Below are 27,970 nucleotides of genomic sequence, written 5' to 3'. Positions count from 1 at the left end.
CCTAGCAATACGAGCCGGCGCCAAAGAAAATTTGACAGTCACTGCTAGCAAGTAAAAATCTAAAAGTCATGGGCGTAGGGGACTGTGATTCACGACCCCAAGTATATACATTTGCATGCTCTTGATTATGAAAACGAGATCTTGATATATTTGATATTTTAAAACTAATATTTTTCACATTAATTAAGAACTTATATATTTGTAAGTCTGACCATCTGTTTCTAATCAAATTTTTGGCAGTGTTTAAACGATATGAACATACACCGTAGCGGGAATTTTATATTCTGTTACCAAGGTCTTAGTGTTCTTTTTTGTTTATAATGTTTTGCTTGATGTTTGTTGGTGACTTAACCAATCGTATTTGCCGTTGGTGACAAAGCATTAAACGTTGTGTTTACTGATAGCTTGAGTAATTGAGAGACTGCTCTTCTAGATTTAAGATTATGACGTTGCGAGTATCTCTCAGCAATTTTTTTCCCTCAACAACTGATAAAGTTTGCTGCCTGATCTTTTGTTGCCCCGAAGATGGCATAGGACTGATAAGAATTGTAAGAGCGACTATAATGTTTCATAGGCTTAATTATAGACTGAAATAACAATCTGGCACATTAGATTTGTGTATGAATGGTTTTTGGGGTTATCATGGACCAAAACAAACGAGCACAACAAGTTCGATTTGTCTGATGGAAAAAATAATCTAGTCGATTTGTGCAATTTAGTCAATACGAGCTTCGAGATCTCGGATACTTTCTATTTCACGGCGGAGAACTCGCGAATTGCTGTGGCACCCATAAAATGTGGTTTTAACTAAGGTTTAAGACTTTATTATTATTAAAATTAATTCAAAATTTGTTTTATTGAGATTTAAATTGATTTTTAACAAGTGGCTTAAATTTCCAATTCCAAATTACTTTTATTTGGAGCAAAAACGGTTTACAACTAATAAATAAATAAAATATTACCCATCCGCCCTGTTGACTTGCCACACACCGATAAAAAAAATCGTACTAAATCCAATTATTTTACTTTAATAAAATGCACTTAAGTCAAAAAAGAAACTATTTTCAATCTAATATTTTCCGCATTGTTTTAAATATTTTAATATTAAATAATGCCATTTAAAATGCGTTTTGTTTAATTTAATTATTTTAAATTTAATTTAAATAATAAATATACAATTTTAAATTCAATAGTCAGATATTTATTTATATTCTATTTTCTTATTAGTGTACATTATGACTATCAAGTGTGCTAGTTTAAAGTCTGTTTACATTTATTTATGCAACCAAATATGGACGGATAGAGATCATGCAGTTCTAAATGTTATCACCCAACTTAAAATCTTAAATTGGTTGGCCTATAATGAGTGCAGTGAAGTCGTTTAACGTTTGTATGCACCATGCCGCATTAAGGACTAGGCTGATAACCTGCAGCTAGCAAAGTGGGGCGCTCGCACAGTTTGACAGTCATTGGATGGAACTAACCTACCAGCAGAAGTGGCTGAAAGCTTGCACCACCCACTCTGCAATGTGGAACGAAGCTACCACCCACGGAGCCATCGAGCTATTAAGCTATCACAGCCAGCTATTCCAGCATAGCACTCAGCTGAGCAGAAAGCTCGGAGAAAAGTTTAGAAAGGGGTGGCGATTTTCCACCGCCCACCGTCCACCGCCCACCATCCACCGCTGCTTTCACGCAATTAACGGCACATACCGCTCGAGAGCGACGAAGTTTTCCGGAGCCGAAGACGATCCAAAAGCGAGCGAAAACCGAGCGAATGCGAATGCGAATGCCAAGCCGAAACCATTTGCCGATGGCCGATAGCCCAGCTGCAAGCTGCGGCAAATGTGGCACTATCATTGGCGTTTTAACTGTGGACGGTTGCTACTCGCTTTCGCTGGCGGATTAACGGCAAATAGATATACACACACACACATACATATATGTATATGCATCTGCATATATATCCTTATATCTGGAGCTATTATGTACAAGTCTGCGTAGAGGGGGAGCGTTCGAAGGCGAGAGAAAACCCATTCTGTATGTGTGCCATTGCAAAATCAGTCTTACGTCTACGTCTGCATTTCCCACGAATCGCTGGTTACATAAAAATCCCTTTTCCCAACGCATAAAAGTTCAACAAATAACGTAATCGATGTGTTCGGCTGACAGTGATTGCTGAAACAATCATCGAATAAAATTCAGTGCCAAATAATTAAATAAAACCGAAAATCGCGCTGTGCCAAGGAAACAGTTTTTCATTGATTACGTCGTCGTCGGCAATGAGGACACTGCGACAGCAGCAGCGCAAAATATCCTTGTAAAACTTATATACATACTGAAATTCGATTTTTTCTTAGCTGCCTGCAACGACAAAAATGGATCTATAAGAAAAGGACCCCAAAAACAAAAGAAATCAAAAAAATTAATTAAATAAAGTGTGCGTGTGTGTCTGTGTGTGTGAGTGAAATTAAATTTTAGCAGTGGAAGTGAATAATATAGTTTTTAAGCGTGCATATTTAGAAACTAGTTAAATTTAGAATGGTATTTAAATAAGCTAGCTTTGGTTCAAGGACGTATTTGCTGGTCTTATTGATTTTCGAAAATTAAAATCAACATCCAAATAACTTGGGGAAAATTGCACTGAGCTCCACAAAGGGAATGAAATGCCTATTTGTGTATCCCCAACCACAGCTATCTGCCTTTGTGTGTGAGCTGGGTGGGGGGTAGTGAGGGCATGGCGTTGCCTACTTTTGTGCGCTTTGCCCTTTACTAGGCTAGGCATTCCACCTACCAAACCACCCACCCACCAAGCCACCCAACCAACCCATCCACCCACCCATCAAGCAGCCAAAGGCAGCAAAGCCGTAGAAACAGAAATAGAAGCCGAGTCGAGTCGGGCGCGTTGCGCAATGAGTGCCGCGAAAAGACAGCGACGTCGGCAGAGCTGAAAAAAATGAAAGAAAGATATGTAAGTCAAGCCAAGCGAATTTGTGCGACGGGAATTTCCAGGCTGAAAAAAAAAAAAAAAATTTGAGGGAACGGAGGAAGGGGAAAAGTCCTGTGATAAGCGCACTGGCACATAATCAACATAATCGGGATCTGTGGCCCGGAGCTAAAATTATATTTATATATACATATATATATGTTTTGCCCCACTGTCCTTGCGAAAATTGTGTGTGGCTGCCATTTGGGCGTCAGCTGAACAGGGTTGCAAAACTGCAAGCCAATTCGCGGCGGTTTCTGGTATCGGATTTGTGCTGAGCCCAGCGGGTACACACTATGCCATGCCATACCGTCCTATCCCTCCGGGGATCTACCGACTACCATCCCCCCTTACTTCCCCACACCATAAAAAACTGTCATTAAGCTGGCGCCCAGCTGTCAACTTTCGTAGGGGTCCAACCCCCACCACCCAACAAAGGAAGGGAAAAAATAGCCTTCCAAGAAAAGATTCCAGTGGCGCTCTCTTCAACGCTCTTCGGCTCTCTTTGCGGCATCCCTGCGCATGTCCATGGCCGCTTGGTTTGGCTTGCCGATGCTTTTTTCCACACTTGAGATTACATAACAGTTGGCAGAGCGTATGGCTAAAATCGGCAGAGGTGACTACAATTCATTTTACGCTAGTGAGCTCATTTTCTTCTTAAAAATAAACTCTTAAAAATTTAATAATAAAAAAAAAAATAATGCTTAAATGCTTGAATAAACAGTAAATACGTCGGGCAGCAATGAAGGCTGCAAGTCTGGTTGTTTAGTATCACAATTTTCCTCAAGTATCCTTGTGGCTGCGCCGAATCGCGGCCAAGAACAAAAGCAATTTGGTAATAGGAAAAAAAAAACGAACTATGGCAAATGCCAATTGTGTGAAAGGCAAAGTTTACATAAGCAGGAAAAATAACTATGGATTGGTCTACGAAAATATGAACAAGAAAAAATCGTTTTGCATAGCAGAGAGTACTCTTACATAAATGAAAATCAATAAAAGCTCCGAAATACTTGCTGTTCCTTCGAAAACAAAAGCAAAGCGAAAAAGAAATGAAAAGAAAGGAAAATCACCGCGATAAATAAAATCAAATTTCACAAATTACCTAACAGGTGTCTTACCCCATCTATTACATATGCAAATTTCATATCAAATTTCTATTCCTCCTTTTCAGTTACGATACAAATTTAGCGCAAATCTTAACAAAATACTGTTAAAAACATTCCAACAAAAAAACCAAAAATGATGTACCAAAGCAGTTGATTAAGAAAAACTCACCCAAAAAAATAAAACAAAAATTAAACACCAAAAACATATATATAAATAAAAAGTATATATAATATATTAATATCCGATAAGCGTTCAAAACTTAAACGTAAACCTTAAGCTACAAAGAACTACACGTAGTTTAACAAAAACTAGCTTCATAGACAAGACACCCTCCTGCAACCCGAGTGACAAGACGAATAAGTAATTCAACCAAAACTAAAACCAAAACCAACAACAACCGCAGCAAGCAAATAAAAGCATTAAAATGGCCGATAAGAAAATTGGTGAATACTATTCACCGCCAGTTAAAATGGGCAAATGGGAGGGTTTCAAAAAATTCCTATGGAACAGTGAAACTAGCCAATGCCTTGGACGTACCGGTTCCAGTTGGGGTAAGTAAATACTTAAATATTCTAAATCTTAAGTAATCAAGGAGCTAGTCTAAATAGGTAACAAAAGGTTTCCTAGTTAATGATTTTAATTCATATTTCATTTTCATTACACAATATCTAAGTTCACTTGTCAATGAAACTTTTAAGTAATAGTTTACCAATGAAGTGCACTTGGGTTATTTTTTTTTTTATCAATTCAATAGTTTTGTCTTAAAAAAAAACAAATTGTTTTTTTTTTCAAGATATAAAATAGTTCTTTAGAAAGGCTCAATAGTTGATTGCGATAAAAAACATATTCAAAGGTCATTTCGGGGGAAACGTTTTTTTAAGGCGAAAAAACTTTAATCGCTTTTACAAGGTTACCAGTAATGTAGTTAATCTAAAAATGGAAATCAATAAAGTGCAAATGGGAACCTGCTAAAGTGCGTGTGTACTTCATTTGCTACTAACGACCGTTAAGTCACTTATTCCACTCTGAATTTGTATATTGATTGCTTGATAAAAACCTTGCAAGCCTATTCACTGCACGAGTTAAAACGTTTACTTTATGGGAACTCCTAAATACTGCTAATCATTAAATATCGTGAGAAAGTGTCATTCCTAAACAAAATTCGTCCTACTTTTTAAATGGACCCAATGCGAAATAAAAATAGTTATCCAATTTTTACGTAATTTTTTACGATATCGTTAAATAACTTCCTTATTGTCTTTTTTCGGGTTGAAAAAAGTTTTTTTTTGTTTTATATAACGGCGACTTTTATAAGAGGCATTCCAATTAAATTAAGTTCCAGAGTGTAAAACAGTAAATAGTATCCACTATTCTTCCCATAATTATTCCTGACTGTCTTATGCTTATGCTTAGTGAATATTTTATGATATTACACTTTAATGAGACATCATTAGGTTATTGATTGGTTTTAAACGGTAAACGTTAAATCTAACTTAAGTTGTATTCAAAGGAAAGTAAGGATTTTTAAATTTAAACTTTTTTTTTTTGTGACAAGAATTGTCAAAGTATAAAATTTCCAATACTTCTTTTAGGAGTTCCGTTCAATGGCTGTTGATGATATTTTCTTCTTTGCGTTACTAACAAATGACAGAGATTATATAATAGTAATAACCTCAGCAAAATTTGTGAAGCTAAAAAAGGTCAGCGTTCATTTTGTTTTTTTTTAGCTTATACGAATCATTTGGTTCTATTGGTCAGCTATCTGTCATTGATCTAACATTGTAGTCAAAACTAAATTGCCTATAACCCACTTATTTCTTAATGACAAAGCAACGCAAATGTGAAAACATACTTGTGGACATGCGATTCAGTTTCGTTGAATGTAGCACTCGACAAAAATCAATTCTAACCTCGTTGCACGAGTTTCTCTAGAGTCTAGAGCCAATAGCTTGGTAAAAATGGAGGTGCAAAAAAGGTGGGTGTTGTGGGTAGTTGGGTAGTTATGGGGTGCCACTGTGTGTAACCTACTTACAGGCAAACGTTTGTCTGCTTCTCCAGCTAAGCTGAGCGGGTATAGTTCTACTCCCTGTCCGCTGTCAAACAATTACTGGATTGACCTCTACCAAAGGCAGCTATACAAATTGACATTCTTGACAAACACAAACACTTCAATCAGAATTAAGACCAAATCTCTTCATTTTCTAACGAAATCTCAGTCCATTTATCAATTGCCACAATTAACATATAACCAATTTAAAAATGTATATGCATCTGGCACTCAATTATTGAAATCAACTTGCGGCGCACCAAACAAGGCTACCAGTAAGACAATTAAATGGAAAACGAAGCAATTTACACTGACACTCGAATGTTAGCCATCTATCTGCTAAATAATGCACTACAAGTTTTGACGAAAATTTACTTTTCTGCTAAAAATGTTAACCTTAAAGTGGATAGCACTGCAATTAGCAATCGAGTCTCAAGAGTTTTGCATAATGTTGCACTTGGAAAAAACGTACATTAGTTTTTGCATTAAGAGCATTTGATAGTGCACTTAAAGACTACATTGCAATTAAACAAGAAATGCATTACACTATATTGTATACCCAATTACCGTTTAGTAACATTTGCTAAAATTTTAAAGACAGTTTAACAATTTTTTTATAAAAGAAAATGTAATTAAAATTTTGTATTTAAAAAAATAACTCATTTTGATGTTTATGCACATGTTTTAAAAAATAGTTAACAAACAAAGTTCCTCGACTTTGTGTTTCTAAAATTTTTTTCAAATTTTGTACAATATAAAAATTTTTTCATAAACCATTCTTTTAAAAAACTGTCTAAGACTATCCATAAAAAATATACAAAGTATTTATAATTTAAAATGCTCGTTTTTAACGGATACACAATTTTAGTCAAATGTTTTAAATTAAAAACTTCCGATGCTCTTAATTGAAAGGCAATTAAGCATAGTAAAAAATATAATAGAATGAATGGCAATGAAGGCAAAAACACGCTTAGGCAAATTGATACATCACCTCCATGAAACCGATATTGATTAAATAAGACGGTACATTGCAATAACTCCATTTTAAAACATAGTGAAACATCGTAGGACCCACATTTTCAATGTCTATACCAACTTGTAAGCAGAAGAGGTTATTTCAAATTTTTTCGGGGCCCAATTTTTGTTGTAGCTTGTATTAAGTTGCAGGTAAATTACTTCATTAAAATTATATTATTATTTTTGTCTACAATTGCAATTTTTTTGACCGTAAACATACATACTACTGTATTTGTGCACGTAATATAAAATCATGCCAGTTTTCGCGCAGCATAGCCCGCGGCCTGATGAGTCCTCTTGCTGTTGACAGTTAAATATATTTTTTCATTCCTCTTGCTTTCTTTTGTGTTTTCTCATTTCCGCTGGTTATATTTACATTTTCCGCCTGTGTGCCACTTTTCTTGAGCGTGAACTTTTATGCCTGTTTGCATCCGTTACACGTATAGTACAAGAGTGTAACGTTATGCCGAGCATAAGACTGAAGACTGCAAATATTTTTGATAAGAGAGACTTAAAGACCTTAGCTTAAAGCTGAAGATTCTTGGGCTATAATGTCTGACCACACCCACTTGTCCGCAAAAATTTGTTAATAATAGACAACATTTTATAAGTTATGCTGAGTTTGTATTGAAAATGTCTAGCTGGCTTATACAGTTATCCATTTACTGGTGTATACCCATTTATTTTTAAATAATAGGGCACTAAGCGGCGGATGCGAGGTGACGGAAAACTCAATTTCGGCGTTCTTGTTTAATTTGGATGTCCTCTTACTTAACTATTCAAAAATGTGGCTAAATTGGAAAAATAAAGAGAAAGATTGAGAGAGAGAGAGGGGGGCATTAGGGCTGCTCTTCGCATGTTACAATTTGGTAGTCTAAAAAGCAGCGCTGTGGAAATGTCAAAGTTCACGAAATATAGACGACGGCAGGCAGCGCGGAAAAAGGGGAAAATTTTGGAAGCGGAGAGCTCAGTTGAGAGCGCAAGAGCGCGGGAGAGCATGGCGTATACGTAACAGTCCCAATTCGCTCCAGCTTGTCCTGGTCAGGTGCTTACACACACACGCACACACTCAAATAGAGACGCCACCAATTAATCGGAAAACTCAACGCATCAATTGGATTTTCCACAAAAAACAATAACTCTTCGCCTGGCAATCCAATGACAACGTAATTAAACATTCTCCAATCACAATATCAGCTTCCCAAAATTTCAATTAAATGTCCTTGGAAATCAAAAATGAAACTTGGTCTAAAGATTAAACTAAACTTTAAGCTACAGCTTCTGCTTTAAGAAAAACGTTAATTTAAACTAAACAGAAAATTTAATAATTACCTTATATATTGGTATTTACCTTCTAAGAATACCCACAGCCACTCCACAGATAAAATGCATGTCAGCCAAACGTAAAAATAGTGTCCTTTAAACTAACGTACGCTTGGCAAAATCAAGACCTTATTTAGAATTGAAAATGAAAGTCAGCGTACCATCGGGCGTTTACGTAATACGTATACGTAACGTACAACAAGCTGATGGCGCTCAAAGAAGCCAAAAATAAACCGTAAATTAGTTATGTATACACAGACAAACGCACACTGATTTGCAGATAGGCCAAAGGACGGCCAACCCGTCTCTTTCCATGGACATTATGTATTCATGGCCAAACTAGACCCACATCCATTGACATTATCGACATTAGCATTCGCATTAGATTTGCCACAAATTGAATCCTAGTACAACCAACTAATTACAAAAAAATGGGACCGTACAGAAATTTATTCTGTTCACCTTAAACCTGGTTTCTTAACAATTTAAATGGAAATTTCGAAATCTAATCTGAACCTAAAGAGCAAATGCACACAAAATTTAAATCTCTTTTAAATGCAGAGGCACTAATCGAAAGTTTGCTTTTGTTGCATTGCCATGCAAACATTAGTTGTATTTTCCTAACAAATTTTAATTAATTATGCAAAAAAACTATTTAAATGAAAGAATAATTTTAAAAATTAGCACAGAATATAAGTAAATTACAAAATGGAACCAGTATTAACTACCATGGATAATGATGGAAATCATTACATCATTTTAAACAAGTTGAATTACAATATGAAAACTTATTTCCGTCGACTGTCAATTTTGTATTGTCAACATTCTTTTCCCACGACACAAAACATTCACACAGTCAAATAATCTCCAGAATTTCACACGATTTAGTGGATAGATAAATTAATTCATTTGCTACGTAAAAACTTTTCAAGATGACGTTCGGGAAACCACGAGTGCCACACATCCCGTATGAACAATAAAATGAGAATTTATGTAGCTCATAAATCTCTATCTGCTAGCGTTTATATATATAGACTCAATGCAAAGTCAACCATAATTGTTATCTGAAATATACACAAATTTCATTAATTAAAATGCTATGGAGCGATTAGACAGACAAGATAAGAGAAATTATTTGTTTATACATTTTGTAATAGATACTGATATTTTATTTAGCATAATAATGAAGAGGATTAGAAATTTGTATTGATGTTACTAAAAATCCATACTATTGAGCAACGACTAATTCTGGAATATTTTTTTGTTCTTCATCTTTTTAGCGAAAATTCTTCTGTTCTACATAATATTTTATGCGGCGTTAACTGGATTCTTTGCTGCCATATTTACGGTGTTCTATCAAACGTTGGACAATGAGAAGCCCAAATGGATGCTTGACAATGGTTTGATTGGATCCAACCCAGGTTAGTAACATGGTCAACTAATCTTATCTTAACTAAATGTGCTTGTGCCCCAAAAAGTGTATTGGGCTTTAAACGCTTGACATGGTACAGTTGGAAAGTGCAACAAGTAAATTAATTTAATTAACTAATTGGATATGGATTCACGACGAAGACATAAAATCAATTAAATTTGTGGAAACTCTTTTCTTTTTCTTTTGTCTACACATCAGGTCTTGGCTTCCGACCCATGCCCCCAGAGGCGAATGTTGAGAGCACATTAGTTTGGTACGAAGCATCCAAGAAGGATAACTACAAATACTGGGTCGAGGAGACTTCAAAATTCCTGAAATGTAAGTAAATAAATTTAATTATTAATTATTTATTTATAGATGATATTTATATTTTTAAAAATGATTTTTTGAATATACTAGACTAATAGTTGAACTAAATATTTTTTGTTTTCTCAAACCAAAAAAAAAATAGTAAAACTATTTGGTAACGTTTTAAGAAAATTCATTTTGAATCGAACAAGATGCCTTAATATTATTCTAAGCATCTGCCTCAAAGCCTTATTTTTCTAATTGATTTTAATGTTGATTTTGTTTTAATTTTTTTTTTGATTTTTGATAACCGGTAATGAAAAGATCACAGTAAGTTAAATTTGGTTCTAGCAAAGAGCAAATCGAAAACCGTATTGCTACAATGTATACAACATATCCGAAAATGTAGGCTATAGCTTTCGCTTAAAAATTCAACGAGCCAGCTTCCCTAATAGAGTTTTATAATGTTCCCAGCATACGAGGATCTTGAGAAGCAGAACCAAGTGAACTGCAGCTTCGAGCATCCACCACCAGAAGACAAAGTATGCGGCATTGACATCTCGACCTTTGCCCCATGTACAGCTGACAGCCAATTTGGCTATAACGTGGCCAGACCCTGTATATTCCTTAAGTTGAATAAGGTAAACGACTAAGTGCACGGCATTAAATATAAAATAATCTTAACATGTTATTTAAATCTGTTTAGATCTACAACTGGGTGCCAGAAATTTACAACGATTCAAAGACCTTGCCAGAGCATATGCCCGAGGAACTGAAACAGCACATCAAGGAAAAGCAAAGCCTGCGACCCAATGAAGTAAGCTTGGAAGGCACATTAAATAAATCGAATTTTATATTCATTCTTACTTCTTTTGCTTTCAGACAAACGTAGTCTGGGTGTCGTGCGAGGGTGAGAATCCTGCCGATGTTGAGAACATTAAAGCACGTGATTACTATCCGCGCATGGGTTTCCCTCGTTACTATTTCCCCTTCAAAAACATTATGGGATACATACCGCCTATTGTTGCTGTTCAATTTACCGTTGAAAGTAAGTATTTGCCTGTCGTTTGAGCAGCTCAAAGTCCAAAAATATAAAATGCGAAGGTAGCAGTGCAAAAAGTGTAAAAAAGGTTTTAAATTAAGCTTAAGCTGTGGCCGAATTACGAATTTGGTCCCTATATTCCATTGTTATTATCTAAGCGGCACACTTAATTTAAACAATACCTGAGTTTCACGGTACAATAAATATTAACAATTGTTCCTATTGCAAGGAAGTCAGTACAAGAAAATCCTGTAAATGGAGTAGGAAGTGTGCCCTCTTTTTTCTTTGTTTTAAATTTAAACGGATTCAAAGCACTTTATCCGCCCTACAATTGTTTTAATAAATGGGTTACGAACAATGACTTAATTCCGCTTTATGAGTCCTGAAAATATTTGAACTTTGTTTTTAGGAAAATAACGACAACTTCCGAAAATAATTTAATCGCGAATGTAATTAGATACATTAATTAATTAATTAAAAAATTAATTTTTTTACTACCCCGAAGTATGCTAAGAAAAAAGGCCCGTCTTAAAATACTTTTGTGTTTCCTAAGATTTTTGATATTCGAAATATAAGTTTCTTAGCCTCCACTTGACCTTTTTCCAAAAAGAAAGCAATTATTCACATATGTGTTTCGTTACCTACTTTTTAGCCGGCGTTTTGATCAACATTGAGTGCAAAGCCTGGGCCCGCAACATCAACCACGACCGCTCAGACAGAAGAGGATCCGTTCACTTCGAGTTGATGGTTGATTAAGAGAAGCGTTAAGGACATGACAACGGTGCGGATGATCGGGATCGGGATCGGCAGTATCAAGGCAGCGGCCATCGAAGAATCTATGAGAGATTGAGTTAAATGAACAGAAAGAAGTATAGAAAAAATAAAACCGCAACAAAATCCACACACAAAACAGAAACATGAACAGTGTAGCAATGCATAAATGACTAGTTTAACGCAAAAAAAACATGCGAGATACAGCAACAACCAAAGAGAAAACTAAAAGAAATGAAGCTACAAGAAGAAAATGGAAAACTTAAAAATTACAGAAACTAGCGCGATAAAGCAAAATAAAAAAAAAGCTAAAACAAAATAAAAACCTACCCAACGCTAAATAAAGAACGCCCCACACAAGATCACACAAAAACCTTAATTTTTTAGGACAATTTTATTTAGTTACAAAATTTAGGCAGCAACTAAAAAATATGATTGGCAGGCCTCAAAAAATAGCGAAAAATATTATATTATCCGTAATAAACTTTTAAAACAAAAGCAAAAATAAAAAAATGTTCTTAAGAAATTTCTGATTGGTTTTTTAGTGTCATTTTTGGAACAGGAACAACAAGAAACATATAAACGACAAACAGCGCAGCGAAAAAAACTTTAAAATGCGAAACAGCAATTGTACTTAAAAATAACAAAAATGATTTGAACATAAAACAATTATATTTAAATAACAATGAAATATATATGTATATGTATTTATATATATATATATAAATTGTACAATTGGAGGACATATAAACAAATATATGTATGTTTATATATATATTTATCTTTATATCTACTCTTCTCTAGCCCCTTTCCCGTCAGCACCCATAAGAAAAAAACTCCTGAAGAGCAAAAAACATTGCTTAGAGTCCCAAAATATAATTTTGTTAAATTTGTTATAAATGTAAGCAGAGTGCAGCATTTTCCCCACATTAACAAAATAAAACAAAAGGCATTAAAAGCGCATAACACTTACTTGTTTAAACACTACATTAATAAAGCAACAACAACTTAAATTGTAGATTCTTAAATAAAATTAAACAAGATCTGCAGAAGGCAACTAAGGCGCGATAGTTAATAAACCACAATTATATAAAAAGGCATAATTGAAGGAAAACTAAAGAGCAAAACCAAGACATATTTGAAATTAATACTCTTCACTTATTATTGAAAACCCCAGATCCAATATCATTATTGGGTTGATCGCATGAAAATATTTTATTTAATGAAATATAATTGAAGCAAACATAACAAATAGCTGAAATAAGAGTAAAGAGGTTACGGTTACAATAAAAATGAAGAGCATACAAAATAAAAATATATTATGTATACAACACCAAACAACCCCAAAAATAATATAAATAAATCCAAGTTGTTTTAACTAAATAAAAAAAATCCGTTTCCATCTTATATGTTTTACAGCGAATCCAAGAGGTTAGTTTTCCGAAAACAATGGTGGCCCTCCCTCCTTTCAGCTTCTGATTGGAAGCCATTTATTCCGTCATGGAATAGATGATATTACAACTTTTTGTTTACTCATAAACAAACAGTTGACTCGACTCTGAATATGATATGCAAAATAAATATTTGAACCTCAAATAACTTAAAAGCAAAGCTGTCTATTTTCCCAAAAAAATAAAGAGCTCGCAGCCGGCATAACAAAAGCTTAATAATTATCCCTTTTTCCATCCACTTTAACTAGTGTAATTTCTAAGAGTAAAGTAAGGTGATGAGCCAGACGAAATGCTATAAAGTTTTGCCAAAAAAAAAAAGGAAAAACCAACTGCAGAAAATAAATCAATAAATAAAAGTATAATGGAAAATGTTATACATAAATATAAAAATATATGTATCATGAAAAAAGGAAAAACATTCTTTCATAAAATGAACTTGAAATAAAAAATTTAAAAACTATTTTTAACAGTGAAAAAGAGGACTCTGTTTGGACCAGAGATAGTGAAAAACCTAAATGTAGTCCATTTTCATTGCAAATTTAGTACCTACATTCCCATATTTTTTAAAAATTCTTTCTGGCATCGTCAAGTACATTTAGTTTTTATCCATTTTACTTTTTTTAAGTAGCATTCCTTAAAAAAATACTTCATAATCCAAAGGCACGCAGAATACTGTGAAGATGTAATACGAAAATTGTTTTCTAAAATCTTTGCTAGTGCATGTTTTCCTAAAACTAAGCTAAACAGATTATGGAATGAAGGTAATTAGTTAAGTAGTATAATAAAATGACAGCAAAAATTGTCATCATTGAAATCAACAAATTCCTGTTGGGAGATCATTTAAAATAAATTCTTGTAATGATCAGGTAACCGCGGGCAGATTTTCAATTGAATTGAGCTACCATCTAGACTTAATGGTTTATTTTTCATCTCAAGATTTTCACGCACAAAATTAGACTTCTATTTTATTTAGTTTTGTCCCGGCAAAGTGTGTTCCCCGAAAACCGCCGATAAATATTAATAGGTTATCTAGGGTAAAGAAAAAAGATCTTGTAAACAAAACAAATAAATATTTGCCATAACCAAATATATAATAAACATATAAAAAATGAAAAACTGCCAAGTAAATGTTTGACCCTATAGCTTACAAAAATTTAATTTGAACAGTCGCCTTAGTTCAATCTTAGATTGGTTTTGCCTGTCAGCGGTTGCCCGATACTCGCCAAATGATTCGAATCCGAAAGAACATAATTACTTTAAAGACTTTCTATTCTTCATTAGGCGGCAACTACTAGCACACAATTTAAATAAATTATATTTAACAAGCATATATATAAACTGCCATTTTTTATGTATGTAAAATAAAACATAAAGAAAAAATAAAAACCATTAAAATTGACATTTTTGTATGTAAACCGACAACCAATCCTTGATAGAAACGCAAGGCAACAACAAATAATGTTCAACAAATTTCAAAGAGATTTTTCAATGATTGTTTGAAGGACTTTGCATAATCACACTAATTTCCAAAAATCTTGAAAAACATTCGCTACGAAAAATAGCAAATCAGGCCGCAACCATTTTATCAAAAGAATTCCCTAATATGCATGTTTTTAAGATCTCCCACAGAAAAGAGTGACACACTGCGGCGTATGTACCAAACCAAAAGATGCAATGCAAAAAAGACAAATATGAAAATTATTTAAAGTACATTTGTTGACTTTTCTTTCATTTGCAATTGGTATAAATACTTACAAAATAAACAAAAAATTATGGCAAAATTAGTGGCATTAGAAAAATAAAATGAACTAGAAAAATAAAAAAATAAAAAGAAACTGTATTTAAAATAAGCTACATAGATCTAAGCAAGTATAACATAATGACATATATACTTATAAATATATGCAAATGTTATATACATTAATGGTAAATAAAATGAAGAAACAATGTAAAATTACATTTAAGTATGCATACATTTATGGGTTTTGATTTACCAACAAACACAATAGATTAAAAAGAAATAATTTAACTAAAACCATAACCCACAATACACGAGAAATTTGCAGAAGCTTAATAAATTTAGTTTATGAAGAATATAGTAAAAAAAAGCAGATTCTAATTCATAGTAGTAACTAATTATAAACACTAAAACAACAATAACATACTTTAGTTTGAAAATTTCTTAAATCTGAAGACAAGTTAAACAATAAAAAACATTGATTTTGTTGTCTATTTTAGAAATTAAAAAGTCTAAGAAGATTGCTTTAATTAACGTTTAAAAATAATTCTTCATAAAATCACAGGTAAACTAAAAATGTGGGTAACAAGATGAAAAACAAACACTGCTTTTTGTATTCTTTAAGTTTAACTATAAAAATATAAATATTAAAAAGATATAAAAAATATAAGCTGTAATATTAAATGGAACTTACGTCAAGAAGGAAAAAGAACAACAACAAAAAGCTACATAAAAAAATTGAAGAAAAATCCCAAAAATGAAGTCATGTACGAGTAACGAAAAATGAAATGTTTGAAAAATTTTACTGAATTCAATAAAAATATTATGTTGATATGGAATTAAGTAATTCCAAATAAACAAAAAACAAAGATTAAAAGTGTTTTATTTTTCTGTGTTTATTAAGAGCCCGTGGTTTTTTTTTTCCAAATTCTAAGATGTTTTGCCTTAGCAAAAAAAAAACTATGCCTTTAAATCTTTGCAGCAAGAGAGTTAAAACTTTTCATAAAGTCTCCTCCAATTCAAAAGGCACGAATGTTGTTTGTAGATTATTCCCAATATTTTTAAACCCTTTGTGGACTGCCTTAGAGTTTTTATGAGTAAACTATTCATGGTGATCCCTAAAAGCATGCTAAAATGGTACCGTAACTATAACAACCGATAAAGCAGCTTTGTTCACACCATCATAAATTAAAAGTCCCACAAAATAAACAATATTTAAGATTTAAAATAGATAACAATTTACGAACCCCAAAAATAGAGACAGTTTTTAATTCACTCGATATACATTAATTTATTTAGTGTTAAGATATAACCACAGTTATCGCTCAGTAATTATCATTTAAATAATGGCATTCAGAATGCTAAAATTAAACTACAAATCTTTTAAAATGTACTCGAATCGCTGTTGGACCGCATGCATATAGGCAGATGCTGGGATCGACAGCGAAATTTGTGATATTTCTAGGACTTAGAGACTATGCTAACTTTATAATCCTATATAGCTGCCTTTGCTAATCATTCTCTACTCGTATTACATATTACATATTTTTGCTCTGCTTCTCGACAGACCACCCTTCTCTAACACTGGATACTTCAAACCGGCAGACTAAACTCTAAACTTAAAATACTATTTACACTTGGTGGTCTGGTCCAGCAGCTTTTTCCACAGATCGAATTGTTCGTTCGACTTGATCATGTGCACGCTGATCGCGTTACGAATGTTGCACGGGTTGAATGAGATGCGTCGGTTGACGAACTCGTTCGCCTGCACCCGCTTGATATTCAGGCTCTTGGCCACAATACCGGTGGTGAACACGTCCTCCAGCTTTAGATACACGGTCTTCAGCGACCGTACGTAAAGCTCGTGCACAATGTCGCCGGTGAGCACGTAGGCAGGTCCGGTGGTGAAAGAAGGAAACACCCCGGCCGCGAACTGATCCACAGCCACATAATACTTGGACTTCTTATTGCGGATGGGCTTCCACTTCTTGGCCAGGCGGCCGTATATGGTTCGCTTGTCCTTATGCTTGTCGAGGAAGGTCAGCAGCTTGGGCACATTGATGAACATGTCGTCGTCCGTCTTGAGGATGTACTTGGCCTTCGGGCAGTGCAGATCTGCCCACTCCAGCGTCGAGATCGTCTTGAGGGTGAGGTTGTTGTACGAGTCTATGAAATTGCCCCGTATCAGATCTCCGTAGATGAAGTTCTCCTGGGTGAGCGCCTTGTTTAGGGTTTCATTGGTCCCGCGCCCCAAGACAAACGCCATGCCGACGTCCCTTCTGCTGCCGTAGTGCATCCACGTCTGCCGAATGGACATCCTGGCCGCATCATGAGACATTGCCGAGCTAATAAGCACAAGTAACTTGATGAACTCTCCGTCTCTTGGACAAATGCGCTCCGCATCGACTTCCTCGTCCAAATGTCCCGGCTCATAGAGCTGCTCGGTGGCCACGCCCTTCGAGGGATCCACTGGAGCATTGGGCGGCTCCTTGGCCACGATCTTGCTCTTTGTCGTTTTCGCAACGGGCACAGGTGGTCGGGCGGACTTTGGTGATGGAACTGCAGCCTCTTTCTTCGCCTCTTTGATCTCCTGGATCACCTTGGATTCGGCCTCCTGTTTTGCGGCTTCCATTTCCGGGCCCTCCAAAGGGCCATCCACCAAATTGAGTTGTGCCACATCCGGTTGATTGCCTTTATCTACAAAGCGAAAGCAAACAGTTAGTGTTTCCAATGTCGTTTGAACGTAATAGAAATACAAATAAAGAGGGAACTGAATTCTACTTGGGCCCATAAACGGCTGTTGGAAAGTAATACAATAGCATGAAATAACGTGCGATTGTTTACAACGCTTCCATAATGAAAGACGATACCTGTCTATATTAGCGAACGTCACATATTATTCGCCATTGCCATGGAGCAGTGCAAATGGGTGAGACGTCAGCGGGTCATGTGCAAACATGTGCAAATGTTTAACTTTTGTTGTATATAGGTATCTGTATCTGTATAAACAGATCATTAGGAACAACAATAAACAGGAATTGTGGAGTAGGGTTGTTTGGGTTACAATTAAATCAAGAAGGATAGATTAGCTAGACCTATATAGAGTAAAAATTACCCGTGTTTGGGTCTGTTCCGGTTGCCGGGACAGCAACTCCATTGCCCGTGCTGCTATTTGAGGTGATGTTCTTCAGAATCTTATCGGCATTCTCTATAAATTTCTGCAAATTGGAAGTGGGTATGAGGAGCTCCGCATCAGATAGCCCTGGCTGCACCTGCGATTGCGTTTGCTGCTGCTGTGGTGACTGGGCGGGAATCGCTTGTTTGACAACCAACGTGTCGCCAGAGCTGCTATTGTTGTTGTTCGTGCTGCTGTTGATGTTGCCTGCAGAAGATGCGAGTCATTAGCATAATTGCCACCAGAATGCCAGGACTTTCACTCACCAGTGATGCCATCAACGCTCTGGCCATACTGCTGCTCCTCCAGCAGCTCATCCGCCATGCCATTGGGCGTCTGCTCGGGGCCACCCACCTGGGGACTGGCGCCGGCAGAGCCACCGTCGAGCAGAGCATCCTCATCGATGGTGGGCAGCCGGTGCTGCGGATGCTTCTTGTGGATCTCGGCTGGCTGCTGCTGCGACTGTCTGTTGGTCGCTACTTTTGCCGCACTTTCTACCCCAGCTGGTGGGACATACTCCTTGTCCGTGTTATTGACTACCAGCACTTGTTCCATTGGCAGCCGACCGGGATGAACGCCAACTAGTTGTTGCGGTGGCGATGCCGCCGAATGCAGATGACTGGCTGTTAGGGTGCCCGTTGTCGAGTACGAGGCGTAGATGAAAATGGTAAGGATCACCACGATTAGGACTAAAAGGAAGCGCAGCATGCGCGTGTTGTGTAAATTGCCCACGGCCACCATGTTGGCTGTCTTGCCAAATCTCGCAAATCTTAGTCAGTCTAAGTCTCAGTTTCAGTCTGGACTCCGCTACACTTGTTCGTCGTTCGCTTTTTTCGTTTGATTTCGTTGATGGCTGATTCCCGCTTTCAAGCTGTGAGTATTTTGATAACGATGCCCTGGACGCTTGCAGGCCAGGCGACGATTGCGTTGCAACTGCAATGAAAACACCACGGAAATGTAAGTAAACAACTGATTCAGCTGGTTTGTTAAGTGCTTCCATACTGGGCTTAATGGGAATAGGAAGGTATATTTAGATAAAGATTGTGCGGTGTGAGGGATTCAAGTTATTTCTGCCGAGCTATTTCCTAAATGGTCAGGGGAAATACCCTTGGCTGATGAACAAACAATATTTTAAGCCCTTAGCGAAATGGTTTTCAACTTTAAAACAACATTAATTTATATTTACTTGATTCGTTTCTTTTCGACAAAATCCCCGAATCTGTATTTAACTATTTTGTATATTTCCAACTATTATAAAGGTACTTTGCAGTCGAGCCAATCCCTTTAAACTGTTTTGTTTTTTTCCAATGGAGAGATAAAATGCAAACATTTGCGTAGAGAGTAAGTAAGGTGGAGTAACCTACACAAAAAGATAACGTTTTTGTGTACTTTTAAAATTGTTTTAAAATGCAAACTTACAATGCTTTTACCTTAGAACATATGGTAACGTTTTTATTATTTTTTCTTGCATAATAATATTCACGGTATTTGTAACAAAACTATAAAATATGCAGGGAAGGTTATTTGCTCCAACTTTTAAATTATGAGCTATTTTGGACATTCTAAACTAGGTTTTCCTATTTTCCTTGGCCTGTATAATAATAACAAACTATTATTATTGCCTTTTGCGATTTATGAGTCATAAAGTTTGCAAAAGCTTTGCATTAGTTAAGAATTTAATATCTTAAGTACTACCTGAATGAACGATTTCGCTTCAAAAAAATCCGGGGCGAAACCCCTTACTGATTTTTATGGTAATGGGAATGACGAACGGGCAAGTACTTTTGAAGTTTCCGTGAGCTAATGAATTCCCTGAAGGCCGAGAACACGCACAGCATCCAGAATTGTCACGACATCGCTTTGGGCTCCGTCTCCACTTTGCATGCGGCTCAAATAAGTCAACAGCAGGGCAGACTTGACCCGATTTGGAGACTGAAGAGGCAGAACAGAAACTCAAACAAGGGGTAGACTCTTGACCAGTAGCGCCGAAACAACTTGACTTGTCGATTCCTAACCGGCTGGACGATAAGATTGCTTATCTGTCGATCCCATCTGGGAGTTTCAGGGTTTTCTTCGAAGCCAATAAATATTTAATCAGCACATTACTGGGCTGCCATCAAAATAAAACTACTAGGGTGGCTAGGAGGCTATGGAAATCAATAAAACTTTCGATTTGGTCCCTAACTGTCTTGAAGAGTCAATGAAAACACCCAGTGCGTCATCGGTGGCAGGTTTATTGTTTGCCGATTAGGTAGTTATTACAGATTACTATCACTAATTTTATCTTTATGAGGTCTAGCCGGGAAAGGTAAGTTATATGTCTCTTATCCTAATAGTTCGTAAAGCAAATCTAGCAAGCGCAATAACGAATAAATCCAGATTAACCCGTTCTGCTTTGCAACGCACTAAAAAGACAGTTCTGACATTATAAAGTTTATTTACTTTTGATCACCAACAACAAGCAAACTATTCTCTCAGATTTTTTCATAAAATTCTAGAATATAAGTATATTCACCATAGAAGTATATCTCCCACATTCAATCTGGCAAAACTGAAACTTTTTTTTTGCGCTTTAATTTAATTGGAAGTGCATACATGGAAATAATTACGTATATTGACCAATTAAGTTTTGTTATAACTACACTTGAAGCATGAGCTAGTTTTCTTGTTAAGATTAAAAAACGTTTTTTCTTGGAACAACTAACAATCATGCGTCACTTATCTAATTAAAGGTGAAGAAATGTCTTAGTCGCAATTGAGTGAAATAAAACCCAATCAAATCAAAAATGGTGTCCATATTGTAAGTTATTTTTAACAAAACATGATTTAAAAGATTTAATTTATCAAAAAGGACTCACACAACATTTGATTTATTTGTAACACAAAAACCCCTACGATAAAGCTGCGTTTGCTCGTAAAACTCCGAGCTGATAATACAATAACTAATTTCTGCGTATTTAAAAGAAGGAAATTTATTATTTCTATTTTTAAGCTGATAAGACTTTATAGATTGACATAAAACTGAAATTTAATTAAAAGAATTGAGCGAAATATTTAGTTAAATAATGAATGGTAATCAGCCAAATTCGATGACAAACTATGTATAATCGCCTTTTGGGAAGAGTTTTTATCAATGTGAGGCGAACCGGAAAGAATGGAATTTTTTCGGGGGGCTAATTCCGACAATGTCATATCGTGCTGTTTCTGCGCTTATCGTACAGCTGAACGGACGCACACAATATTAAAGCTAATAAGCGAAGTTCTATTTCTATTCGAAGCCGCAGCGTGACGTGCAGCTTATTGATAAGAGGTTACCCCTTTGTTTGCTCGTCAAGAGTGAAAGTGTGGCTTATCTACGCGATGAGATGACACAGTGACAGTGTATTGGGCAATTGAATTCTATAATCGTTTAGTTCAAGCAAATTTTTAATTGAAATTATCACAACCCGCTTCATATCAGATTGCTACTATAAATGTATATACTTTCATATGTATACGTTTTCTATATTAAAAACTTTTTTAAATCAGCTTTTAGCAACTCAAATAATTTTATTACCACTAAAAAACTTAAAAATTTATTGACAATAAAACTGGATTTTCTTTCATTTTCAAGAGTTTGAAAGTTATCAAAAGTAAAGCTTTATTTGTAACCCATTAATGAAAAGAATTATTTGGTATTGCTGAGATCTCACAATCGTGTATATTTCCGGTTGAAATTTCTAAAGGTTCTGTGTAATTAAAGAGAATTTATAATCCATCCGACTTAAAATTGTACAAGAAGTATTTCCTGTTCAATTTAAAGAACGCAGACTGTAATTGTTCTACATATTTCAGCCGTTAACTGATTTTAGTACTTTGTAATTGTGTGCGAAATCGCCAAAGAGCCGTGAAATTTGACAAGAACGCGTAATTTGATGATGTGTAACTCGAGTTCGGAAGAAAAAGCTCATAATGGCGAGGGGCAAACAGCGAGCGGATGTGGGGTCCAAACTTCCAATCTGGTTGGCGGTCGGTGGTATTTTTTTCGTGGCCCCGCTCTGAGTCTGCTAATAAGTACAATGAACCGCAGATAATCGCCGGTTAGGCGGCAAACGGGTTTTCGGGCGTCTCGAAACTATCTTCATCTCGAAATGCCCCGCTATCAATCACAGTTGCGGCCAGGAAGATTCAACTGGACACTGGAACGCGTTAATGAAAATTGAGTTCAGTTCGTTTCAGTCCTCAATCCAAAACTACGTTTCCCAAAGTTTTGTATTCATTTTTAACTTTGTCCTAAAAATTATCACTTTTTGCTATTTGAGGCTCAAGTTGAATACCCTCAAAACCTTCGGATGTGACCAAAAAATGAAAGCAGAAAGATATGCATCTTGGATTTGCATTAACACAAATAAATATTCATAGAAGCGAAGGGGGAAAAAGTAATCACCTGACTTTATCTTCAGACTTTTAAATCCTCTTTAGATGCGCATATTAATTTTATAATTATTATATTTTTAACTACTCTGATGATTAATGCCTAAACTCTATAAGCAATTAATTTTACAAATAACTGAAGTGAAAAGTTACTTCTTGAAGATTGAGATTTTAACAGTTGCTAAGCTGAACTATAAATTCATATTTCCTTAAAGAATTGCTTTAGTTTTTTCTGGATAAAACCTTTTTTGATAAATGAAATCTAAAAAACTGGCACAAAGTATTTACAGAATCGCTTACTGTTGGAGCGGAAACCCCGGAGCCTACCAATCTAAACATTTTTGTTCAAAAAGTGTTTGAAATCCGTAAAGAATTTTTGTCAAAGAGTTAGCTTTAGAGGGGCGCATTTGATAGATAAGAAGGGAGTTTATTAATAAACACCATAAAAATGTTAATGGTTGAAGCCCGCCAAGTATTTTATGGATCTGACAATGCTGGATTCTGAACAATCACGAATCAGAATGTTTTGTGTTTCATGGGGCGTTAATGACTGATAAAAAGAAATTCAAATACTAAAGGGTATTAAATTGATTTTTTATGTTCGTTTAATAATAGATTTGGGATCACAGAAGGGTTAATCATGAGTTTCCATAACCAATAAATAGAGGGGATACCAGGAAGATCGATCTGGCGGTTGGCTGGTGTTAATGAAACCTCCGAAAAAGCAATGGTGCAATGTACGGCCGTGGGATTTGGAAATGTGCGCTAATCGGTGGTGGTGGTTGCCCAAGCAAACATACATAATTGTGTGTTAATAAAATAACAAAAAAAGAAAAAAACCCTAGGCAACGCATCGTCATCGTTGCGTCGACGAGGTCTACCACGACTACTACTAGTCATCTCTGAAATCTTCGAAATCTCCCAATCTTCGGCGTAAACTTACCTCCTCAGCGTGGTTTTAGCTGCGTCTCTCTTCCACTTGCGATGGAATCGGAGATGGGGCTTTTGTTGTTGGACCAGGGTCAAGCATAATTACTTGCTGGCCTGCCTGCTGCTTATTTTTAGTGTTTATTTAACGTTAATAAATAATGCCTTTGTTGACAATTAACAAATGATGAATTGCCCTTGTTGCTGCTGTTGTTCTTGTTATTGGTGTTATCCTCTTGTCATTGTTGTTGTTGTTGTTTTTGGACCCTAGGCGCCACCACAAGACTGTGCTAGTGTGCGTGCGTGTGTGTGTGTGTGCCTTGGGGATTTTTTGCGTTTCTTTTAGTTATCTGAGTATTTTTGGTTTTAATCGTTTTTAATAACGCCAACCCGTTTCATTAGTCATGCGTAGCATGTTTTATAAATAAATAAGCATTAAAACACCTTGGCAAACCAGGCAATTTGTTGTTGCTCGTGGGCAGCGCACAGAGACTTTGATTTAATTTCGCGTTGCCTCTCGGATTTTAAATGTTTTCTATTATTGCAATCTGCGGTAGATGGAGCAATTTTATGACACTTTTAGGGGTTTCGTTTTGCACAATTTGCAGCGTTACAGCGGCCGCACGTATTCCAATTTTATCCCCTTTTCCATTACTCCCACTTGCAACCCGAATTTGTTCGCGATTAGCTCAACATTAATGCCAGTGTTACCAGATGGTCAAATTGCTTTTACCCCGAAAATGCAATCAAATTCTTACTAAAAAATACTCTCTATCCCCTAAAATTCAACATAAAATATGTTGTAATTTTAGAGCTCCATTTTCTAGAAAAACATCGTGATCCCAATATAAGTTATCCCAGCCCAAAAATGTAAATATTTAAATAATTCTCCAATTACAAACTTATCAATAATTTTAAATACAGGGTATATCCCTTTTTTAAAAGATTCTATTCCTTATTGATGATGATGGTCACCCGAAGTTAGTTAACAGAGCTGCATAACGTTTACCAGCACTGTAAACTGCAGGAGGAAACAGCTGTTTGATTTGTATTGGTATAAAAAGCGGCTTCCTTGATAAGAGCAAAGTTCATTATAATTACAGAACTAAGAAACACTTTATAAAACAAAAAGTAATAAGATTTAAAAAAATACGGAATTATTATCTCCCTAAAGTGTATAATTTTCTTGCTTAATTTATGTAAGTAGTTAAACAATATACTCTTTGCAAAGTTATACATCAACTATTGGCGCCTTAGATTTCGTGAACGAAGAAATGGCTCTTATTCCGGCTGTTACCCGACTCACCTCCTCCGTCATCCGGATCCTGGGGTGCAATCCCAGTCCCATGACGCTCCAGGGCACCAACACCTACCTATTGGGCAGCGGGAGGAGAAGAATCCTGATTGACACCGGCGACGAGGACGTGCCCCAGTACATTGAGCACCTAAATGACGTACTGCAGCAGGAAAAGGCCTCCATCGACACCATTTTGTTGACTCACTGGCACCACGACCACGTAGGCGGCGTCAAGAGCATTCTGGGCACCAAGTTGGCAGACAAGGATTGTAGGGTTTTCAAATTTGGGCGCACGGATGCTCAGGATGTGTGTCCCGAGATTCCGGCGCACATCGAACTCCATCCGCTGGCCCACAACCAGGAGTTCGCCACGGAGGGAGCGAATGTGCGGGTGGTGCACACGCCCGGACACACCACCGACCATGTGGTGCTGGCCATGAGCGAAGGCACACTCTTCAGCGGCGACTGCATCCTGGGCGAGGGCACCGCCGTCTTCGAGGATCTGTTCGAGTACATGAAGAGCCTGGAGAAGATATTGCACATCAAGCCGCAGCGCATCTTTCCGGGTCACGGCAATGTGATTGAGGAACCCATTGGCAAGATTGAGTACTACATAAACCATCGCAACCAGCGCGAGCAGCAAATCCTGCAGTACTTTGTTCAGCGTCCTAATGAAAACTTACAGGCCATGGACGTAGTGCGTGTGGTCTACAAGGAGACTCCAGAAAACCTTTGGCCCGCCGCCGCCTACAACGTGAACCACCATCTCAGTAAGCTGGAGAAGGAGGGAAAGCTGCGGCTCACCAAGTCGGAGGATGAAGAGTTCTATGTCTATCAACAAACCAGTACGCTCTAGATCGGGTTTTTGTCTTTTAAAGTCTTCCAGAATTTTGAATGTTCACATTACAGTTTCTGTGGGCTTAGCAATGTAAATATTTTGAGATTTTGTTAATATATGTTCTTAAAAAAATTATGTGCAAAACTATTGTAAATATTGTTCAATATCTGTCCTAAAAGTAATCAATAGATTTAAACTTTTAGGTCTTTTATTAACTAATCAGATAGATCTATCCCAGATCATCTACTTCTATTATAAATATAAAGATTAATTTTTATTGCAACCTCAAAACAATGGAAGACTGCCTGCTTAAATAAACAAGTTTTCTTTTCACTTTTTACCACATTTGACGGTGTCGTCTAGCAACATCTTCCAGAGCTTATACTGCTCGTTAGCTCGCACCATATGGATAGAGATCCTATCGCGAATGTGACATGCCTCGAACTTTGTGCGGGTGTTCGCGATCTGCTGTACGTTTATCCTCCGGATGTTCAGACTTCCCGCCACGATGCCCGTGGTGAAGACGTCCTCCAGCTTGAGGAAGGCTGTGTCCAGCGATCGCATATACAGGGCATGAACGATGTCTCCGGTGAGGAGGTAGGCCGGTCCAGTGGTGAAGTAGGGAAAGCTGTCCTTCGCATACTGAGCTTTGGTAATGTGATATTTTGACCACCTATTTCGAATGGGCTTCCAGTTCTCAGCACGCCGGCCGTAGATTGATCGACTGGCTTTGAGCGTGGATATAAGAGCCATTAGCTTGGGCACATTGATGAACATGTCGTCGTCCGTCTTGAGGATGTACTTGGCCATCGGGCAGTGCAGATCCACCCACTCCAGCAAGGAGATCGTCTTCAGGGTGAGATTGCTGTAGGAGTCTATAAAGTGACCCCTTATTAGATCGCGGTACATGAAATCCTCTCGATCGACGGCTTTGTTCAGGGTCTTGTTGGTGCCTCGTCCCAGGACGAATGCCATGCCAACATCCCTCCTGGTCCCGTAGTGCATCCACGTCTGCCGGATGGACATCCTGGTCGCACCATGATGAAGCGCTGAGGTGATCATGATCAACAATTTTGTAAATACTCCTCCCCGGGGACATATCCTTTCAATATCGATTTCATTCTCCTGGTGGCCATGCTCGTAAATGGTTCCTACCAGAGGCATTCGGACGGGTACTTCTGTTTCTATTGATAACAATTCCATTGATTTCCTCCCTAAAATGTGTTTCGAATCTAGAAACGTTTTCGAAAATCCCTTCTGCTGCGTGTCGTCATCTGGGAAAAACAATTTCTTTTAACTTCTACAAAACTTTTAAAACAAAAATACCAATATATTTAATTTTCCTTACTCAATGACTTGTCCTTTCTGGTTCCCATGCTTATGATTGAGGAAAATAAAGCTTCTGCATGAGTGCTTCGGTCACGAGAAATAAGTAAACCATCTTTTATATACTTTTGACTCTCACTACTGTTTTCTGAAAGTAAAGCATTTAAATATATTTAATTGTGTTTATTAAAAACTTACTTTTAGCCTCTTCTATACTTTCTGCGAAGGTACGTAGTGGCAGTCTCCTGCGAATCTTTCCCTGTGAACCAGGATTCTTGGACACCATATGAGTTACAATGAAATCGGGTTCTGAGGTTTTAAAAAAGTTAAGTTTGGCCATCGTTCTTGATTTTGAAAAGTACGAGATGACAGTAAAGCTGACAAGGATTAGGACTAGGATGCAGCGCAACAGTCGTCCTGCCATTGCTATAAGTTTCGTCTTTTTTTCCGGGAATTCGTCTGCGCTACGAGACGGATGTGACATAAAGTCATATTTATTAAATTCGGACAAATTTAGCAGTTAAAATAATGCACACTTGACAACTTACTTTTAAGTTCTGTCATTTTTAGAGGGCACTTCTCTTGGGATTTCCAAGAGTCCTTTGGCTCTTTATATTTTCCTGGTTTGGAGTTGAAGTGAACTAGGACCTACGACACCTTGCCGAAATCCTGATTAGCAAATTTTCATCTTCCCATTATCCTTATTTTGCGACTTCCTGCTAAAAACATATTTTTACCGTAATCGAAGTGTTTAAGCTCTGTTGGGGCCGCTGTTTATAGCAGCGCCGCCAA

The 27,970-nt window shown here is 36.7% G+C and overlaps 4 protein-coding genes across 9 annotated transcripts; 2 read left to right on the top strand and 2 right to left on the bottom strand.

Moving 5' to 3' along the window:
* The first annotated feature begins 1,846 nt into the window (after nt 1-1,846).
* On the top strand, nt 1,847-13,880 carry LOC128261807 (sodium/potassium-transporting ATPase subunit beta-2). 2 transcript variants are annotated; one of them, XM_052995683.1, is made up of 8 exons: nt 1,847-2,040; nt 4,158-4,644; nt 9,761-9,901; nt 10,111-10,230; nt 10,675-10,841; nt 10,907-11,017; nt 11,083-11,248; nt 11,895-13,880. In XM_052995683.1, exons 2-8 carry the CDS (start codon nt 4,518-4,520, stop codon nt 11,996-11,998), a joined length of 936 nt encoding a protein of 311 aa, XP_052851643.1. In that variant the 5' UTR covers nt 1,847-2,040; nt 4,158-4,517; the 3' UTR covers nt 11,999-13,880. The 2 variants fall into 2 exon arrangements, with proteins under 2 accessions (XP_052851643.1, XP_052851644.1); XM_052995684.1 differs by lacking the exon at nt 1,847-2,040 and adding an exon at nt 3,214-3,602.
* Nucleotides 13,881-16,466: 2,586 nt separating this feature from the next.
* LOC128261805 (UDP-GlcNAc:betaGal beta-1,3-N-acetylglucosaminyltransferase 9) lies at nt 16,467-24,416 on the bottom strand. Of its 3 annotated transcripts, none has more exons than XM_052995677.1 (4): nt 23,734-24,416; nt 18,644-19,310; nt 18,318-18,584; nt 16,467-17,899 (listed from the first exon to the last, which is right to left on the bottom strand). In XM_052995677.1, the coding sequence occupies exons 2-4, from the start codon at nt 19,116-19,118 to the stop codon at nt 16,830-16,832; spliced, it is 1,812 nt and encodes a 603-aa protein (XP_052851637.1). In that variant the 5' UTR covers nt 19,119-19,310; nt 23,734-24,416; the 3' UTR covers nt 16,467-16,829. The 3 variants fall into 3 exon arrangements, with proteins under 3 accessions (XP_052851637.1, XP_052851638.1, XP_052851639.1); XM_052995678.1 differs by lacking the exon at nt 23,734-24,416 and adding an exon at nt 20,073-20,352; XM_052995679.1 differs by lacking the exon at nt 23,734-24,416 and adding an exon at nt 20,160-20,352.
* Nucleotides 24,417-24,755: 339 nt separating this feature from the next.
* On the top strand, nt 24,756-25,999 carry LOC128261809 (beta-lactamase-like protein 2 homolog). The gene is made up of 2 exons (XM_052995685.1): nt 24,756-24,916; nt 24,975-25,999. The coding sequence occupies exon 2, from the start codon at nt 24,992-24,994 to the stop codon at nt 25,868-25,870; it is 879 nt and encodes a 292-aa protein (XP_052851645.1). The 5' UTR covers nt 24,756-24,916; nt 24,975-24,991; the 3' UTR covers nt 25,871-25,999.
* LOC128261806 (beta-1,3-galactosyltransferase 5) lies at nt 25,985-27,925 on the bottom strand. 3 transcript variants are annotated; one of them, XM_052995681.1, is made up of 4 exons: nt 27,727-27,925; nt 27,377-27,642; nt 27,201-27,326; nt 25,986-27,126 (listed from the first exon to the last, which is right to left on the bottom strand). In XM_052995681.1, exons 2-4 carry the CDS (start codon nt 27,600-27,602, stop codon nt 26,183-26,185), a joined length of 1,296 nt encoding a protein of 431 aa, XP_052851641.1. In that variant the 5' UTR covers nt 27,603-27,642; nt 27,727-27,925; the 3' UTR covers nt 25,986-26,182. The 3 variants fall into 3 exon arrangements, with proteins under 3 accessions (XP_052851642.1, XP_052851641.1, XP_052851640.1); XM_052995682.1 differs by lacking the exon at nt 27,727-27,925 and having other exon boundaries at nt 25,985-27,126; nt 27,201-27,319; nt 27,377-27,489; XM_052995680.1 differs by lacking the exon at nt 27,727-27,925 and having other exon boundaries at nt 27,377-27,713.
* Nucleotides 27,926-27,970: the final 45 nt, after the last annotated feature.

The sequence above is a fragment of the Drosophila gunungcola genome, unplaced genomic scaffold (assembly GCF_025200985.1).
Source record: "Drosophila gunungcola strain Sukarami unplaced genomic scaffold, Dgunungcola_SK_2 000001F, whole genome shotgun sequence".
In the NCBI taxonomy this organism is placed as follows: domain Eukaryota; kingdom Metazoa; phylum Arthropoda; class Insecta; order Diptera; family Drosophilidae; genus Drosophila; species Drosophila gunungcola.
This window is presented reverse-complemented; position numbering and strand designations above follow the sequence as displayed.

Excerpts from the sequence above, each read along its gene's own strand:
- LOC128261807 (XM_052995683.1), top strand. The coding sequence starts at position 4,518 with ATGGCCGATAAGAAAATTGGTGAATACTATTCACCGCCAGTTAAAATG. Across the intron at positions 9,902-10,110 it reads TTTGATTGGATCCAACCCAG|GTCTTGGCTTCCGACCCATG; the intron begins GTTAGTAACATG and ends TCTACACATCAG. Across the intron at positions 10,231-10,674 it reads GACTTCAAAATTCCTGAAAT|CATACGAGGATCTTGAGAAG; the intron begins GTAAGTAAATAA and ends TAATGTTCCCAG.
- LOC128261805 (XM_052995677.1), bottom strand. The coding sequence starts at position 19,118 with ATGGTGGCCGTGGGCAATTTACACAACACGCGCATGCTGCGCTTCCTT. Across the intron at positions 18,585-18,643 it reads GAGCGTTGATGGCATCACTG|GCAACATCAACAGCAGCACG; the intron begins GTGAGTGAAAGT and ends CATCTTCTGCAG. Across the intron at positions 17,900-18,317 it reads CGGAACAGACCCAAACACGG|ATAAAGGCAATCAACCGGAT; the intron begins GTAATTTTTACT and ends TTCGCTTTGTAG.
- LOC128261809 (XM_052995685.1), top strand. The coding sequence starts at position 24,992 with ATGGCTCTTATTCCGGCTGTTACCCGACTCACCTCCTCCGTCATCCGG.
- LOC128261806 (XM_052995680.1), bottom strand. The coding sequence starts at position 27,662 with ATGTCACATCCGTCTCGTAGCGCAGACGAATTCCCGGAAAAAAAGACG. Across the intron at positions 27,327-27,376 it reads AAGTATAGAAGAGGCTAAAA|AAAACAGTAGTGAGAGTCAA; the intron begins GTAAGTTTTTAA and ends CTTTACTTTCAG. Across the intron at positions 27,127-27,200 it reads CAGAAAGGACAAGTCATTGA|ATGACGACACGCAGCAGAAG; the intron begins GTAAGGAAAATT and ends TGTTTTTCCCAG.